Genomic DNA, 12,474 nt, shown 5'->3' with positions numbered 1-12,474 from the left:
CTTGAATACTTACAGATTTAGTTAAAACTCAAAGTACTCTGGACATATACCAAGTATTTTGAGAAACTTTAAACACTTAAAGAGAAAAAAAATCAAGTTGTCAATACTCTTTATATTGTCAATAGTACTCTTCTATTTAAAATATTTAAGCACCTGGCTCCTGCCATCGGATCAGCGCGGTGCGCCGGCCGCAGCGCGCTGGCCGCGGCGGCCATTGGAGGGTGAACCAATGGCAAAGGAAGACCTTTCTCTCTATCTCTCTCTCACTGTCCACTCTGCCTGTCAAAAAATAAATTAATTAATTAATTTAAAAAAAAATTTTTCATCAAAAGTGATCACCTCAATCAAAATAATTAAACACTTTTCTCTTCCTTATTCTAAGAGTCATAATCTTAGAATCTTTGCAAAAATCAAAAAAGCCATCATGAAAAAAACTGAAATTAACAGGGGATCTGAAAGACATTTTGAGAAAAACTAAGGTTATTAAATATCATCTGTATTTTTTAAGTATCTTTCCTTAGTTCAAATCACAGAATTTTTTATCTAGAAGAAATCATTATACTTGGTGGAGATAAGGGGATCTAGATTCCAGGAGTTATTAGACGCCTGCATGGAATTCTTATTATCATACAATGTCTCCAAAAAATATTGAAAACATGTTGGCCTTAAACTACATGTTTAAGAAATTAACTACTGTCCCACCTAAACACACATGAGCAAAAAAAAAAAAAAAAAACACTGCAGTTAACTAGAGTTAACACCTATATTATTCCATTATGGTCACCAACAAATTAAATATATCAATAACAGAGTCCATGTAATACCTACTCTAATTTTGATGTGGGTTTTGTAAAAAATTCATTGTAAAGCTGATGTTCATCCTGGCATACATGGACCATAAAGGCACAGCCACTGCGAACCTGCAGGAGAGAAACACATATCATTCGCAGTTAAAGAAATACAATAGTTCCAGCACTTATGAAATAGTCTGTCTACACTTTATTTGCAAAGATATTAGGTATATACAAAGAATCTTCAAAAAGTTCATGGACAATGGGATTAAAAAAAAGATAAGCTTATATTGGGTCGAAAAAATGAAATCTATGCAAATGAGGATACTTTAGAAAGTTCATGCAAAAAATGCACATTATGAAAGAATTATGCATGGATTTCAAAAACTTGTACCAAAATAAACTTACTTTTTATTCTAGTTTTCCTTGAACTTTCTAAAGTATCCACATATATGTATATAAAACAACTTATTAAAAACAGTGGTTGGTTTCCAAAGGGTTACTACAAAATGGGACTATAGGATTTTTATTTTCTTCTTACAAATTTCTAAACTTTTTAAAATAAACACAAATTATTTTTTCAGTAGAAAGGGAGTATTTAAAAAAAAGAATCCTTATGTAATTTTCTAAAGTATGAACTAAAATCACACTAAAACCAAAAAGCACTTCTGCAGCAGGCTAAGCCAAAATTAAATTGTCAATGTAAATCCACAACCTTTGAAACTTCATCTTCCAAGGAACAATACTTATTTGTGAATGTTCATAACTTAAAAAACAAATAAAAGTAAGAATATTTTGCAAAATTGAATAAGACTAATCAATAACTTCTGTCAAAACTGAAAAAAGTTATTTTTAGTTTCTTGATATGAAAGGTAAAATTATACATAGGAATAGCTTTTAGGTACAAACTAGCTCAAAAGAAAGTTTAACATTAAACCAAACAAGCAGACACTTACCAAGGCACAATGATCTCTGTTGTTTTGGCTGGTTAGCTCTGTGACAGTACAAGCAATACTAGGGCCCAAAAGCAGCTCCCGCTGATCAAGGTAACATTGGTGGATATCACTCAGCAGCTGTTGGTATCTGACAGAATGCAAATGAGAATAGAGTATGAACTTTTGATTTCCCAAGTTTTGATTTCAAAAGATATGAAAATGAAATCTGATTTTAAATCCCAGAATAGGTGACTGAACCTCTAAGGCTCTGAGAGCCTGCTCTTATCTGCCCACATAAAAGAAATAGAGAAATCAAACAATAACAACCCATGGTACATCGTGGTGCCTTAAGCTTTATATGCTAAAAAAAAAAAAAAAAAAAAAAAGATTTCTCTTCCAAGAATTGGGTTCTCAACTCTGCACAAATGAGAAGAAAACAATATTGCCATATAAATTTGCTAAGTCAGGTTTGTGATTTGCTCCCCAAAATAAGTTGCACGCTACATGAACAAGTCAAAAGGGAACTGCTCAGAAAATAGTGATGCAACTAGATTTGGAAAAGCAGTACTCAAAAGGAAGGTCATCGTAAGGAAATCAAAAGAACTTCTAGTACTCACTCAGGTATGTTTTCAGATCGTTGCTCTATTTGTTCAATAAGAGTCTACAGAATAAACAAGAAATATACATTAAAAATCCATCTGCTTTAATTATACTCTTTATTACTTGATTCAATAGTATTACATGCTCACTTAGAAAAACTATAAATATAAAATAGTTAAAAATCATAAAAATAACAGTTACCATTGCAGTAATTTTCTTTTAGTCTTTCTATATCCACAATTACTATATATTTTTTTCAGTAAAATTGGAATTATGCTATATATTCAGCATTAGAAAGAGATGGAAAGGGAGGGACAAAAAGCATACTTTTTCTTAGAATTGTATCTATAAACTATATTAAATCTGTTCAATATCACAAAAAAAAATTTTAAAAAACATGTGCAATAGCTACATAATATCCCAAAAGGTTGAATATACCATAAGTCAACCATTCTTCACTGTTAGACATTTAGGTTATTTCCAAAAGAATAACAGCCTGTTGGTTAAAAGCCTGGAGTGATACCACAGGGTTCAAGTGCCTACGTATTTAGTAGCTGTTTGAGCCCATGCAAGCTGGTTCACTTCTGAGTTTCTACTTCCTACCACATAACATTGGTGTAGTAACAGTGCTAATCTCTCGGGTGAAGAACTCAACACACCAAGTCAAAAGAGAAATGTATTCTTACAGTTTTTTGATCTAGTCACCTGAAATGTTTTTCAGAAAGGAATTCATTTACATCCCTATCAACAGTACTGCCTATCTAGCCAGAAACTCAAAAGCACTGTTATGTATTAATCTGCCAATTTCAGACAGATAAAACATGCCATTAACCTTAATTTAGACATACTTTCATTATTTTCTATGAGCAATCTGGTCATTTTATATTAAATATTCATCTGTCTTATACTGCTTTAAAAGCACTTATAAGACATTAAAAATATTAATCTCTTAAAACCTATCTACAGGCGCCGGCACTGTGGCACAGTGGCACAGTGGGTAAAGCCGCCGCCTTTGTGCCGGCATCCCATATTGCCGCCAGTTTGAGTTTCGGCTGCTCCACTTCCGATCCAACTCTCTGCTATGTCCTTGGAAAGCAGCAGAGGATGGCCCAAGTCTTTGGGCCCCTGAACCCAAATGGGAGACCCAGAAGAAGCTCTTGGTTCCTGGCTTTGGATCGGCACAGCTCCGGCCGTTGTGGCCAACTGGGGAATGAACCAGCAAATGGAAGACCTCTCTCTCTCTTCCTCTCTCTCTGCCCCTTCTTTATGTAACTCTTTCATATAAATAAATAAATCTTAAAAAAAAAAAAACTACAACAAATATTCTTTCCATTTTCTGCTTTTGCTGCTTAAAATCCAGAAAATTAATTTTCATATCCTTGATCTTTTTCTCCATATTCTTTCCAATAATTTTTTCTAGTTTTCTGGCTTTTTTATGATTGACTGATTGGTCTACTTACAATTTTCATATTTAAGTCCTTGGTGCACTTATATATATTTTGGTAATGTATCTTTTTTGGTAGACTTCTATTCATTTTATCTGAAAGGCAGAGTTACACAGAGAGAAACAGACAAAGAGAGAGAGAGAGAATGAGACAGAGAGAGAGGGATTGATCTTCCATTTGCTGGTTTTCTAAATGGCTACAACAGCCAGGTACAGGACAGGCCAAAATCAGGAGCGTGGAATTCCATCCTGGTTTCTCATGTGGGTGGCAGGGGCCCAAGTCATTGTCCACTGCTTTCCCAGATGAATCAGCAGGGAACTGGATCAGGAGTGGAGCAGTCAGATCTCAAACCAGTGCTCCAATATGGGATACTGGTTCACAAGCATTGGCTTAACCCACTACACCACAACAATGGCCCCTATAATACACGTTCTTAAACTTATGAAATGGCAAGTCTAACCAAATTACCCTCCTGTGTAACACACTTCATAGGTTCTCCATTTTTTCTGAACTAGCATGACTTGCAACAACCCTTTCTTGTCGTCTTTTTCATCACACCCCTCTAACGTCATGTGTTTCAGTCATAACAAATTATACGGGGTTCTCCTAAAATGCTTATCTTTTGTATACAACTTTGCTTATAAGGATATAAACTATCCTTATCAACTCCCCAAGTCCACTTACAAAACCAAGCTTTTTAAACCCAACCATCACTTTCAAATAGAAACCTTCTCTGGGCATCACAGAGAGCTGAGTGCTTCCTGCTCCATGGGCTGCCAGCACCTAGGACACGTGTCTAAGAGACCCTGCTGTGATGCGGAAGAACAATGCCTGCCTTTCATCTCTGTTCATTTCTTTGGTACAAGCAAAGGGCTTAACACACAACAGGCCTTCAAAAGTGCTGGTTAAATAAATGTCACAGCAATCTCTTATTTATGGAATAGACTTACTCTGACTTTAGGGGCAGCAGCTCGAAATTTCACATAAAATAGTGTGAAGGCATTGTCTGCATTAGGTACAGAGGAAGGATCCTATAGAAACATGAGGGAGAACAGCAAAAGAAGATAATTAGCAAACAAATAATTGTTCAGAAAATGTGATACCATTTCATATGACTACTGCGTGGTCTCCATACCAATCAAAAGAACACAGAAAAAATCTCCAATTAAACTTTATTGTTACAAATGAGAAACCAAAGAATTGTCATCTTTCTTCCTTCTACGGGTAAAATTTGCTCATGTTACCCTAATTTTGACAGTAAACAGACCCAAATTCAGTTTCCTTACTCTGTCACTTTCTGAACATAGGACATGGACTAAACTACTCAACCTCTCTGACATTCACTACCTCCAATAAATTACCCTAACACATACTCACAGAGGTTTTCTGCAGCACTGGCACACAGTAGGGACTAACTGATAATAGTTTCCTAAATTTGCTGAAATTTTACAAACTAGAAAATACATAGTCTGGCTGTTAAATTAACTAAAACAATGTGACTACGATGATGGAACTCAAAAACCAATGGCTTTAAATTCGAAGTCCAGGAAGATACTCCATATTCCTTACAAACCATGCTTTAAAACAATCAGCCAATTTTATGGTTTGATTTTCTTAGGAGAGAAGTACACTCAATGACCATCCTAATTAGCTCTAGTCTCATTTTCTAAGCTGACATTGCTAATTTACCACCTAGTACCTATTCCAAACTGTAACTAACTAATTAGTCACTAAACTCCACAAGAGCGGGGACCTTACCAGCTTCTTTTTGCTAACCCATAGTTCCCAATACAATACCAAACATTAGGAGGTATTTGGTAAAAATATGCTGCCTAAATATGGGAAATCATTAAAAATTTTAGCCATCATATCCCACCACTCAGACAAAACTATTTTTTACTATTTTAGTGTATTTCCTTCATGTAAAAGACAGAAATATTTTAAATGACACAGTTTATAATTTATTTTACTATCATATGGTACTATATTCTTGTCTGCTAAGTATTATTATAAGACATTTATAATATGGCCATTTTTCCTATCATAAATAAAACTGCAGTACTTACTACAAGAGGTACAATTTTTCTGGAATTACAAAGCACTAATCGCAGGAAAAGATTATGGAGGACGAATGAATCAAAAACAGGGAACCACCTGTTCGTGAGCACAGCGAACTCACCCTTTTCAGTAGCTGATTGGTGAGGGTCTGCAGTGTGTTCACAGTATACGTCTTCATAAGGTGCAAAGCTTTAGCAAGACATTGTTTAAACTTCAGCAAATATACAGGATAATCTTTAAAATTAGGCTTGAAAGGAAAGAGAAAGATTTAGAAAGAGGAAACAAACACTGACCAAAATGCAAGCTTTTCAGGAAAATCCAGCACTCTTTACATAAAGCAATATATAAAGTACAAAAAAGGGTTATGCACATCATAAGCTCCACAAGATAATGCTGTGCCTGTTTAGTTGCAACCAAATCCCGTGGGTCTGGCACAAGGTAAGGACTCAATCAATATTTGCACTTGTTACCAAAAGATACTTTCAATACCCTGTGAGCTTCATGGCCAATATGTAAGGCTAGGACTTGGGGGAAATAAACATAGCAATAAGTCCTCAGGGGGTAGAGAGAAAAAGTGATTGAATTAAATGGCCTGTCCCCTCCTTTCTATTACCAAAGAAATACCTAACATGTCAGGCATCAACATTTTAAAAATGACTGATTCTTTGAGGGGACAAAGATCAGTCAGTCAGGAACCTTTCCACTGCAAGGGTGGCCTAAGAAGCCAGAAGTCCACTTATATTACTGGCAATGACTAAGATTGACTAATTTTTCTTCAAAAAGTTACCAACATATATTTTTCCCTTCAGGCAAAATAATGACTTTACAGCACAAGAAGTGATATAATAGGAATTAAGATTTCTTAAAAATATAAAAAAATCGTAACTTACATGAGAGGAGATATATGCTATACAATCATCTAACTTGGCCAGCATAGGTATAAATCCTTCACTATTCACAGACAATGTTGGAGAATTCAATTTCTTTAAAGGAGAAAAAAAATATTAATTCACAGAAAAAAGGAATATAGATAAAAGTTGAAAATTATGGCCTAGAATTAGCATATTTTCCTTTAAGATGTAACCCAGTTGACTAATTTCTTTACAATACATATTAAAAGTCATCAAGATATCCTCAAACGTAGGCCATATGCAACAATAAAGGGACAAATAGCAAAAAATACTGATTTTAATCCAGCTTATTCCAAATATGATTTAATGGGGCTCTTCATGAATTAGCAATTTTATAGTATTCCACTGTACAATGTTATATTGAAATAAGGCATCAAATACCTAGATTTCCCACTTTCTAGTACTTTACAACATACATAATTTTTCCATTTTCAAACACTGGAGATTTTCTTAAAGGGTTAACTGGCAGTCATATCATGTTTAGCAGTCATACTATGAAAGTAAATTATTACCAATTATTTCTTATGTCAACATACAAACAGCTTGGCAATGAACTACTTCCTATTGCATTCCACTGTTAACTAGCAACTGGTTTTACTTCTGTGCCTTTAGTAAATCACAGTAATTACGATTAGTTTAATGATTTTAATAACATGATTTAAATGTAACTATTAGGACTGATTTATACATCAGAAACATATAAAAATGTAATTTACACAGCAGTCTTTGTGGGGCTGCTATTTGGCATACATGTATATGTTACAAAGATTACTTTTCTTTAAACTAAACACTAAAATTAGTTTAAAAAATGTTTTAACTACTGTCATAGTAACATAACTACAGCAAGATTTAAAAGTGATTTCTTACAATCTTCTTCACAGCTTACAAATAAGGTAATTAGAGGTAACCAATACAGAGATTTAAACAGTTATTCAATTTAAGAAATATTACTTAAATCACATTCAAAAAAACTGAATTGATAATGGTATCTCAATTAGCTACAAATACAATTATCTACCAGCAAGCAAACTACTAAGATAAAATATCACTCAAACCAAGCATAAGTTTAAAGATTATACTAAGGGGAAATGCAAAGCAAAAATAATTAACTTTTTTTTACAAAAGTAAAATACACTTACTGTATTAATAGTTTCCAATTCATTAAAATAGGAAAGCTTTTGTTGAATGTTTTCAGCTAAATCAACAAGTTCCGACTTGCATTTTTAAAAGAGAAAAATCAGTTATTATAAGAATATGAAAATCAACATTCCATTCTCAAAATTATACTGAATAGGTTTAGATTAGACATATAAACTTATATCAGATATATAATTTCAGAATAATGCTCAAATATTTCTGCAATCATAAAGTAGGCAAAAAGTATAGTAAATTCCATATGATCTTTTTATAAAATAATAAATGATCCCATTTAAAAACACAAAACTATATTTAGAGAAAATTCTGAGATAAATATAGTAACTTAAATCCTCTACATCTAAGTTACAAGTTTAAGTACAACCCTATCAATTGCTATTTTCATAAATCCCACTAATGATACAAAATCGCTATGCTTGTTTGACAAGTGGCAATAATCAAGAGCAGACTGAACAAACTAACGTAACCACTACACGCTGAAACTGTACTGAGCCCTAACAGCTCAGCACATAGGAGCCCCTGCCTTGGCCCTGTTCATGGAAGTTTATTTAGAATAAAAGAAGGCTGTAAATCTCACAATCTGCGTGCTTAGCACAGGCTGTCAAACACGGCACTGTCCAATCCGTACTTGGAGAAATTAAGAACACTAAAAATAAATTGTGTTCATCTACCTAAATACATACAAATATTTAAATAAAGCTTTATGTAACATATCAAGGATAATCACTGACCCTCTCTCCTACTGCAAATTACCTGTTCTTTTAGGAGCTGTTCACAGGCTTCGTGTAGGGTTCCTGTCTTATTGGACACAAAAAGATACTGTTTCTGCAAAGACTCCAGATGCTGAAGAGCATTGTTCACATCATTCAATATGGCATCACACTGCTCCTGAAACCCAGACAAGTAATCCCTCATCTGTCTAGAAAACAGAATCAAAAGGGGATTGGCAATAATATTTTCCCCCAGTAAGCACAGTCAATAAATAACAAAGTCTCAATTTTCCCAAAATGTTTGAATTTCAGGAGGAAGTTCAACCTACTTACAAAAGTTGATTATATTAATAAAACGGAGCAAAAGCTATGTCATAAACTATTCCAATTAAGAAGGCAAATCACTGATACCATAAGCAACAAAAGGAAGTTGGCCTTGAAGCCATAATCTGTCTTTTCAAATGTAAGTCAGTAACTTGCTGGCTCAACTTTCGAAGACTGAGACACTGCACACATCCCACTGCACAAGATAAGGTCAGTCCCTTCAGATCACTTCTACCTTTGAGATAAATTTTTCCTAATGCATTGCTATGAACATTAAATGGGATCAAATGCCAAAGAAAGCACCAATGGATGTTAACAGTATAAAGGCTCAACCCATAACCCCCAAATCAGCTAGAAACTGTACCCTGCCATTTTCCCCATGCCACCACTATATACCAACAAAACTACATAATAACACTCAATCTAGGTGCTCATCCTTGAAGTCTCTTGGGGATGTGTCTCCTTCTAAAGAAAGCCACAAATACCTCTTAGAACTCCTATAAAATTCCTACTGGGATTACTGAAAAAGAAGTATCTGTCCCTCCATACTACTGATTACAATATAACCCTGTATAAAAAAATGTATCTAATCTTAAATTTTTAACCGAAAAGTGATCCCTGTTAAATATAAGAGTGGGAATAAGAGAGGGAGGAGATGACAATTTGGGACATGCTCAATCGGACTTGCCCCAAATGGTGGAGTTAGAAATGTGCCAGGGGATTCCAATACAATCAAATCAAGGTGGCATGTACCAATGCCATCTCACTAGCCCAAGTGATCAATTTCAGTTCACAATTGATCATACTGATAGGTCTAAGAGTCAAAGGGATCACACAAACAAGACTAGTGTCTGCTAATACTAAACTGATAGAATCAAAAAGGGAGAGAACGATCCATCATGGGAAGTGGGAGACACAGCAGACTCACATAATGGCAGATGTCCTAAATAGCACTCTGGCCTCAGAATCAGCCCTGAAGGCATTTGGATCTGGCTGAAGAGCCCATGAGAGTATTTATTTTAGGCATGAAAAGCCAAGACACTCTGGGGGAAAAAAAAAAAAAAAGAAGACCTAAATGAAAGATCTCTGTGAGTGAGATCCCAGTGGAAAGAACGGGACCATCAAAGAAGGAGGTACCTTTCTCTGAAGGGAGGAGAGAACTTCCACTTTGACTATGACCCCGTCAGAATAAGATGGAAGTCGGTGAACTCAAAAGGCTTCCATAGCCTTGGCACCTCATGACTAGAGCCTAGGGAGATTACTGACACCATAAACAAGAGTGTCAAATTGTTAAGTCAACAACAGGAGTCACTGTGTACTTACTTCTCAGGTGGGATCTGTCCTTAATGTGTTGTCCAATGTGAAGTAATGCTATAACTAGTACTGAAACAGTATTTTACACTTTGTGTTTCTGTGTGGGTGCAAACTGATGCAATCTTTACTTAATATATACTGAATCGATCTTCTGTATATAAAGATAATTGAAAATGAATCTTGATGTGAATGGAATGGGAGAGGGAGCGGGAGATGGGGGGGGTGCAAGTGGGAGGGAAATTATGGGGGGGGGGGGGGGGGAAGCCATTGTAATCCATAAACTGTACTTTGGAAATTTATATTTACTAAATAAAATATTTAAAAAATGTATCTAATCAATTTATTTGAAAGATGGAGAAAGTGAAAGAGGGAAAGAGCAAAAGACGGAGACCCTCTGAACGCTCTCAATAGCCAAGGCAGCGGTAATCCAAAGCCAGGAGCCAGGAATGCCCGGTCTCCCACACAGGTGGCAGGGATCCAAGTACTTGAGCCATCACCTGCTGCCTTCCTAGGATGTACATTAGCAGTAAGCTGGATCAGACCTGCAACCAGGACTCAAAACTAGGCACTTCAATATAGGATGTAGGCGTACCCAGTAGCATCTTAACCACCACCCCAAAGGAAATTTTAATACCAGTTTTAATGACCTAAATCTTCAATCCTCTTTCTGGCTATTCTTAAAAAAAAAGTGACTGCTGAAGGGTTTTTGTGGGGTGTTTTTTTTACCTTAATTTTTTTAAAGACATGAATTGTTAAATGCTTGTGACGACTGAGATGTAAAAATTAGGATATCCAACAAATGCAAGAGCCAAGAGCCACACATACCTGTATTTAGTCCCTTCATCTTGATCCATCTGAGTTTGCAGCTTTGCAAACCATGAGAAAAACTGAAAAATAAAGAGCATTATATTGTCAACAAACTAAGAAAGATAAAATGCTAATAAACAGCAAGTCAAAAGGGCAGACACTAAGTGTTATGGTTTAGAGATCAGACTTAATAGTTTTAAGCCAGGAGAACACAATTGAATTTACACACACTAAGCAACATGCTAGAAAAATCAAAGGATATTAAAACCATTAGCATTTTCCAAATCAAGTAAAGAGAAGCAATAAAGGTACATAAGTAAAAAAATACATATTTCTTCCTAAGAAGTTAATGCTTACTTGCAAGCTTGCCAACTTTGAGTATATAACATAGGGCTTTGGGTAATTATCAATATTAATGTTATATAACAGTAACTGTGAGAATACAAACTCAGAAATAACATTACACAGAGCTGTAAGCACATTAACTTTGGCATCAACTAAACCTGAATTTGCACCAATGTCATGGAAAATATTATTAAAAAGATGTGATGGAGGACTGACTTTGAAGGAACTGTTTGGGGTGACAAATGCTTTATGTCTCAAGCACAGTGGTAGTGAGACCAGTATATACACTTGTCAAAACTCTTGGAGTTGACCCTTAAAATGAGTACATTCTATCATAACTCAATGTATTCAGTTGTTTCATTTTAAAGAGAGATGTGTGGATGCGAATTAAATGCAGAAGGTTGTTTTTTTTTTTTTTTTTTCTAGTCTAAACAAGTTCACAGACATGGTGCAAGATCACCTTCTACAATTCTCAAATGGGATTCGATGTCAAGGGTACATACATACAGTCTTGCCTGTACTTGACTATCATTTACTGAGTTTATTGTGTGCTGGCCACACAGCGAATTTACATGAATTGTTTTACCTGTGACATGGGTATGAAATTATCTTAGTTTAACAGATAAATAAACTACAGGCTCAAGAAGGTAAGTGATTTGCTTAAGTTCACAAAGATACTTGTGATGGAGTGGACTTCCAGAGGCAGGTCTCCCTAACTCAAGAGCTGGGCTCTTCATCGCTTTGCAAGACTGCCTCTGTCAACTCACTATCCACGAAATTCAGTGTGCTTGCTTTATGTGTTACTTGGTAAATGTCCCAGCTCTGACTCTTAACAGGGAACAAAGAAGAGACAAGGGAAGTGGCTGAAGAAATGGCTACACATTTAGATTTGTAATTATGAACAACCAAAACCCAAGAGAACACTGCACATGCTAATTACTGAAAAATCTGAGAGTACTTCAAAAAGTTCATGGAAAATAGAATTAAAAGATAAGTTTATGCTGGTGCAAAAAACCTGAAATTCATGCAGTTTTTTTTTTTTTAAATATTTCTTTTGCTTGAAAATCAGAGCTACAGAG

The 12,474-nt window shown here is 35.2% G+C and overlaps 1 protein-coding gene across 2 annotated transcripts in view; it reads right to left on the bottom strand.

Moving 5' to 3' along the window:
* Window positions 1–12,474, bottom strand: part of COG3 (component of oligomeric golgi complex 3) — a 70,203-nt gene that overhangs the window by 40,387 nt on the left and 17,342 nt on the right. For both annotated transcript variants that reach the window (XM_062194162.1, XM_062194163.1), the window contains exons 3-11: window positions 11,069–11,130; window positions 8,649–8,814; window positions 7,880–7,954; window positions 6,720–6,812; window positions 5,951–6,076; window positions 4,722–4,802; window positions 2,344–2,387; window positions 1,748–1,874; window positions 829–920 (exon numbers count right to left, since the gene is read on the bottom strand). In XM_062194162.1, the coding sequence (XP_062050146.1) occupies window positions 829–920; window positions 1,748–1,874; window positions 2,344–2,387; window positions 4,722–4,802; window positions 5,951–6,076; window positions 6,720–6,812; window positions 7,880–7,954; window positions 8,649–8,814; window positions 11,069–11,130 (866 nt within the window). The remainder of the gene's footprint in view (window positions 1–828; window positions 921–1,747; window positions 1,875–2,343; window positions 2,388–4,721; window positions 4,803–5,950; window positions 6,077–6,719; window positions 6,813–7,879; window positions 7,955–8,648; window positions 8,815–11,068; window positions 11,131–12,474) is intronic.

The sequence above is a fragment of the Lepus europaeus genome, chromosome 6 (genome assembly GCF_033115175.1).
Source record: "Lepus europaeus isolate LE1 chromosome 6, mLepTim1.pri, whole genome shotgun sequence".
NCBI classification, from domain to species: domain Eukaryota; kingdom Metazoa; phylum Chordata; class Mammalia; order Lagomorpha; family Leporidae; genus Lepus; species Lepus europaeus.
This window is presented reverse-complemented; position numbering and strand designations above follow the sequence as displayed.